Raw genomic sequence first — 6,659 nt, forward strand, 5'->3', positions numbered from 1 at the left:
TTTAAACTCAATAAGTAAAATAACTAGGAAGAATAAAACAACTAAGGGGACACCAAACTTAATTTCAGAAATTAAGAGAAATTTTTTTAAATAAAATAAATCAATTTTTTTTATGAAAATTTAAAGAAATAAATTAAATGAAATTAAATCAAAAATGCCTAATTTAAGAAATCAAACAACCAGAAGTTGTCAATCACAGTCAATCCCCGGCAATGGTGCCAAAAATTTGGTGCAGAATTTAAAACCCACAAACCAACCGGCAAGTGCACCGGGTCGTACCAAGTAGTACCTCAAGTGAATGAGGGTCGATCCCACGAGGATTGATAGACTAAGCAACAATGGTTAAGCGATTTACTTAGTTAGACAAACAGAAAAGAGTGTTGAGAGTTCAAATGCATCAAACAGTAATTCAGAGAATCAGAAAACAAGTAGAAAATTGATGTGAATAATATATGGAGAAAACAGTTAAGGTTTCAGAGATATCTATCTTCCGGATTGACTTTTCTTATTAACTATTTTAGTCATGCAAGATTCAATTCATGGCAAACTATATGTGACTAAACTCTAATTCCTTAGACCTTTTTAGTCTTTTTTAACCTTCATCAACCGCCAATTCCTTGGTCACTTAATTTCAATTAGAAGGTGAAGTTCAATTCTAGTTTATATGCCACAGAAACCCTAATTACCCAAATATAAGAGGATTATATGTCACGTATCCCGTTAAGTCCAGATAATTAGAAATTTAAGAGAAATTATTTTCAAGCTGTTGTTCAAGTAAAGAGCTTTTCCAAGTTATACAAGAACTCAATTAGAACAAGGGTCAGACTTCCGTTCCACCCAAATTCATAAGATAAAGAACGAAAACAATTCTTGAAATAGAAATCAGTACATGAATTAAAATAGAAAAATAATAGTAGACAGAGCCCCTAACCTTAACGGTGGAGGTTTAGCTGCTCATGGTTCAGAGAAAAAACTAGGATTCAGAAAAACTATAAAATTACGGAATCAGAAAGAAGAGAAGAGATGAGAAGATGAGCCCGAAGGGCTGATTCTTTTCCCTTTTATATCTAATCCTAATTAATGTAAATTATATTTTCGAAAACTAAATAATATCTTTTCCTATTTATAAATAAAATAAAAGTTTAATCAAAATCAATGAGGATCTTCGTGTAGGCCTTGATCACGCGCTGGGACCACTTTGATTCATTGAACTGGCGCCAAACTTGGAGTTTCTCAAGTTTGGTGCCACCAAGGCAGCAATCAAGGAAGGCTTTGTGATGATCATGGTGCCAAACTTGGAGTTTCTCAAGTTTGGCGCCACCAAGGCAACAAGCAAGGAAGGCGTTGTGATGATCATGGCGCCAAACTTGAGATTTCTCAAGTTTGGCGCACCCAAGGCAGTAATTCCATATGAAAGGTGTAGACTCTTATATATCGTTGAAAAGCTCTGGAAGTTGGCTTTCCAATGCCACTAGAATCATTTCAATTGGACCTCTGTAGCTCAAGTTATTTCTATTTGAGTGCAAAAAGGTCAAGGTTGACAACATCATTCACTTTCTCCCTTTTCTGCTACAAAACTCCGTCAAATCCATCCGAATGCTACCTGAAATAAACAGAATTATACACAACTCAAAGTAGCATTCATAGTGGCTAGAAGATGATTAATTCTTGATTAAACTCAACAATTTGAATGTAAATTCACTAGGAAAAAATAGGATAGATGCTCACGCATCAACTAGTTCCCCGGCAATAGCGCCAAAAACTTGATAGATGAGAATTGCACTGGTTTGGATTTTCCACTTAAAATAACTTTCGTTGCAAGTATTGGCCAAACCGGCAACCAAATCCCATCAATCAAAGTTTAATTTCAAATTGAGATATAACCGAGAGTAATTAAACCTCGAGTCGTCTTCCTTAGGAACTAATGCCTAAGAGCGCACAATTTTGGTTGTGGAAAGCAAGGGGTTTTCAATGATGAAAGCAAACAATAAAGAGATAAAAGAACGATCAAAATTGCAATTAATAAACTAATAAAGGAATAAAAGAACTATCTATATAATATAGACAAGTAATGCTTTAAAGTGATGAAAATGCGGATCAAAACATAAATAAAACCTTGACTTGGGATGAGTTATGGAATTTCTTCCTTGCCATAACCACAACTATGATAATTATGATGGATTAATCTCACTAAGTCAACCCTTAACATCGAAAAGTAGGTCAAGTGAGAATAATTGTTATTAATCCACAAATTCTAACTAACTTACTAATTACCTTAGCAAGAAGCTAGTGTTAGTGAAAACAATAACAACTAACAACCCAAGAATTATCACTAAATGTCGGATATTATGACTCTAGTTATCCATATACTCATTTCCCCAAGTCAAGGGGTAGAAATCTATCTCAAAATCAAAATTGGCATTCCATCAAATATATGGTAGGCATATTCACAAAACATGGCAAAATTGTAAAATTACTTGAAACTATGAACAACCAAGGAACCCAATCAACAAAGGCAACTCAAACAAACATATAATAATCAAGGATAATCAAATTCATCAACTAGAAATCTAAAATTGCAAAACTATATATGTATTGATAAAGAAAATTAAAATATAAGAAAGTGTAGAACAAGTAGTGTAATAAAAGAGAAAATTAAGAAATACTTACAATGAAAATAAGCAAGGATCCAAAATCAAAACTTGAAGCTATAAAATTCTACAAACCCTAATTAAAAACCCTAAGAAAGTTGAGAGAAAATCTAACCTAAAACTACCTAAAACTATTCCTAAGTGTGTTGTCTAATGTATTATAGTGTGTGGTAAAGTATGGTGTTGCTTGTCCCTTCATATATGCTTCAGCACCTTCAGAAATGGGACAAAAAGCCCTCAAAATCGCGAGCCACGTGACTTTTTAATTAAGTCATGCGTTGGTACCTGTGCGTACGCACAGATGTGTGTGTCCGCACACTTGCTGATTTTTCCTTTTGTGCATACGCACAGAAGTTGTGCATGGGCATACTTGCTGATTTCCATTCTGTGCGTGCGCACAGAAGTTGTGCGTAGGCACACTTGCTGATTTTGACCCTTGTGCGTAGGCACAGAAAGTGTGCATAGGCACACTCTAAAATGCTTCTCTCCTTTGATTTCTTCATGTTTTCTCCCAATTCCATGCTTTTCTTCCACTCTTATTAAGCCATTCCAACCTATTACACCTTAAATCACTCATCAAAACCATCAAGGCATCGAATGGAATGAAAGTGGAATAAAATTGATTAAATTAAGCACAAAATAGCATGTTTTCACAATTGGACATAATTTAGAGAAAAAACACAAAAGCATGCTATTTAGGTGAATAAATGTGGGTTTATATGATGAAATCTACTCAAATCAAACCAAAATTTATCATCAAATATGGATTCATCAGTGGGCATGGTTTGGATTTTTAAAGTTCCAAACTAGATCCACTCCAAAACCAATTTTGTGGTTCATAAAACCAAACTGGAATTGGATTGAAGAGAGAAACCGATTCTAAACGGGTTTGAAAAAATAAAAACCAGTTTTAAACTGGTTTTAAAATTTAAATCCGGTTTTACCTACAAACCGGTTTTAAATTCGGTTTTTTAATATCCAAATCTAAAATTTGGTTTTTTTTTTTTTGAAAATCCAGTTTTAAAACCAGTTTTTTCAACCAAAAATCCAGTTTTAAAACTAGTTTTTAAAAATCCAATTTCCAAACCAGATTTTTTAACAAAAAATCAACTTTTAAAACCAGTTTTTAAAAATTCAATTTTCAAACCATAATTTTTTTAAAAGCAAAATTAATACTAAAGTCATTTTAATTAAAGTGTATAGGTTCATTACAACTAGGATTTGATTCTTTATAAATCTAATGACAATAGCTAATCTATATAACATTTAATCATTCTCAAAACATTAAAAGGATACCACCAAAAAATCTCTCTAAAACAACAACCAAAAAATAATAAAATATGCCAAGTTGCCAACAAAATCATCAAACAACCACAACCTTTGACGAAAATATATCTACAAATAACAAAATATACCTTTGTCATTTTGAGACAAATCTTTGAATGAAAATATTAAACCAAATGTGAATACTAAGCATACCTAGTCATCATCAAAATTATCAATTGATGCCGCTATAGAACAAGCACCATCATTAGAGGAAAATATATCTGCCAAAAGAATCAAATTAATTATCAAGTATATATTCAACAACTTTTAATTGGTAACTAATACCTAAATTCTAAAATAGCAAGATGACAAAAACAAAAATAAAATAAAATGAGAAAAAATATGAAAAAAATTCTATACCTTGATCAACTTGTTGAAGAACTTCACCATCATCATCTAAAGTAAAGAAAAGATCTTCCTTAAGCCAATCTCCTGTGTAGACTAAGACTTCTACTATTCTAGGTGTTAAGAAACTGCGGTATAGATCGAGGACTCTTCCTCCAGTACTAAATGCAGACTCCGAAGCTACCATAGAAATAGGTATAGCCAATACCTTGTGACCCATATTTCCAAGAATTGGAAATCGGGTTGAGTTAACCTTCCACCAGTTTAGTATATCGAACTTATAGGAGTATGGCTCGCATTCTTCTTGTAAATATCTATCAAGTTTAGATCATGTATTTGTTCTATGACCAGTTGCTTGAGGAAAAAAGCCCATGCCATGAACATCGGTATTAATGTTGTTGGCTTGAACATCTTGCGTATCAGCTTCACTTGCTTCCTCAGAACTTTGGTATTGCTGATAAAGTAACTTTATGCACTTGGACAACTTTGACTTCAATTCGCCTCCTTTGAACCAGAAATACATACAGTGGCATCACTGAACACTCACAAAAATGGTACAATGGACTCAGCATACTCCTAGTCTGAATCAGAAGGCACACCTCTCCCTTTTCCTCCATTCATCTCTCCTATATGGGTATTGTCTTTCAAAGCAAGCAACTCAAATGCTTTGTGATGCTTCAAAGCTACCTCTAATATTTGATAAGTAGAGTTCCACCTAGTCTCAACATCCATGCAAGGCAAGCCTTTATATTGGATTTTTTTTAGTTCAACACACTTTTGAAACCTAGTGGCTCTAGATGGGAAAGACCTAACATATTTTACTGCACTACGAATCCTCAAGACTGATTCATCAATCTCTTTCAACTCTTCTTTTACAATTAAGTTTAGAATATGTGCACAACACCTCATCTGAATAAATTCACTATTCAAAATAATGCTATTCCAAGAACTCAATCGCTTCTTCAGATATTTAATTGCAACATCACTAGATGATGCATTATCAACTGTAACACTAAATACCTGATTCAAATTCAAAGTTATTTAAACAAGACTCAATTGTTGCTCCTATAACCTCTCCTGAATGACTTATCACTTGGCAAAAATTAAGTTTTTTTTATATAATTTCCAGTCCAAATCAACAAAATGTGCTGTCAAACTCATATAAGTAAAATTTTGAATTGAAGTCCAAGTGTCAGTTGTTAGACATACTCTACCACAATTTGCCGAGAGAAAATCTTTCAACTTCATCTTCTCTTCAGCATAAAGAGCTCCAATGTCACGTGCTAATGTAGTCCGTGAAGGAACTTTGAATCTTGCTTGTAGGACATGCACAAATCTTCGAAATTTCGGGCTCTCAACAAAACAAAATGGTAGCTCTTCCCCAATAAACATTTTCACAAGTGCCCTTCGAGCCTCCTCTTGGTCAAATTTGGAAGCACTTGGTGAATTTAAAATACCACGCTCATATATAGTCGGTGTGGTCGTTGTTTTTCTTCTTTTGTTCGAATCATTATTAAGATTTTGCTTGCATCTTCTCAAATGACCTCCCATTGAGCTGGTTCCGTTCCCATATTGTATTAAACTACCATAATATTTGTATTTGGCCTTCTTCTCGGTAGCATTCTCTGCATCAAAATGATCCCAAACAGCTGGCCGATTTTTACGAACACCTGACGGTGGAGAAGATGGTTGAGTGCTAGCAGACATCCCTGCTGCTTCAATATTAGTATTTTCAGTCATCTTGCTCTGCATATAAAGCAAGGTACATAACTAAAAATTTGGTGTCAAACATATTAAAATTAACACAAACTATAAATGAGACAGAGAGAAGCAGAGAAAGTGCTTCAAATCAGACACTATAAATAATTCTAAAACACACTAAAACTGCAGTTAATTGCTGCCTCCATTATTTCACATACAAACACAAATACAAATGTGAAATACCAATCCATGTCATGATTAAAACCAAAACAAATGATGAACTGAATACATATGTTTTAGCATTTCTGTAGGGAGCAGTAGCTTAATTAGCATGCATCTTAATTAGCTTTTAATTAATATAGTCTCTATATAAATATCAAACGAAACAAATCCTGCATAGCTATAAATTAAAGAAGAATATTTTCCAAGAATAATTATCATCAGTAGTCCACAACAAAGAATTAAATTAGAACCCGAATTTCGCTCTAATAATTAATAACTGAAATTTTTTGGTGACATGTAATTAAAAAGAACAAGAAGATGGAAGAAAAGGAAATACAAATTAAAGAGCATTACTAATTAATACATTAGCTTCTAGCTTATCTATACCTACTAGAAAATTACATGTTTTTGAGA

General features: G+C 33.3%; 1 protein-coding gene across 1 annotated transcript; it reads right to left on the reverse strand.

Annotated features, from left to right (window-relative positions):
* Positions 1 to 490: 490 nt before the first annotated feature.
* LOC107624664 (zinc finger BED domain-containing protein RICESLEEPER 4-like) lies at positions 491 to 6,096 on the reverse strand. Its single transcript, XM_021115102.1, has 2 exons — positions 5,528 to 6,096; positions 491 to 504 (listed from the first exon to the last, which is right to left on the reverse strand). Coding segments are annotated over exons 1-2 (549 nt in total). The 5' UTR covers positions 6,075 to 6,096; the 3' UTR covers positions 491 to 502.
* Positions 6,097 to 6,659: the final 563 nt, after the last annotated feature.

The sequence above is a fragment of the Arachis ipaensis genome, unplaced genomic scaffold (genome assembly GCF_000816755.2).
Source record: "Arachis ipaensis cultivar K30076 unplaced genomic scaffold, Araip1.1 Aipa1182, whole genome shotgun sequence".
Taxonomy (NCBI): Eukaryota; Viridiplantae; Streptophyta; class Magnoliopsida; order Fabales; family Fabaceae; genus Arachis; species Arachis ipaensis.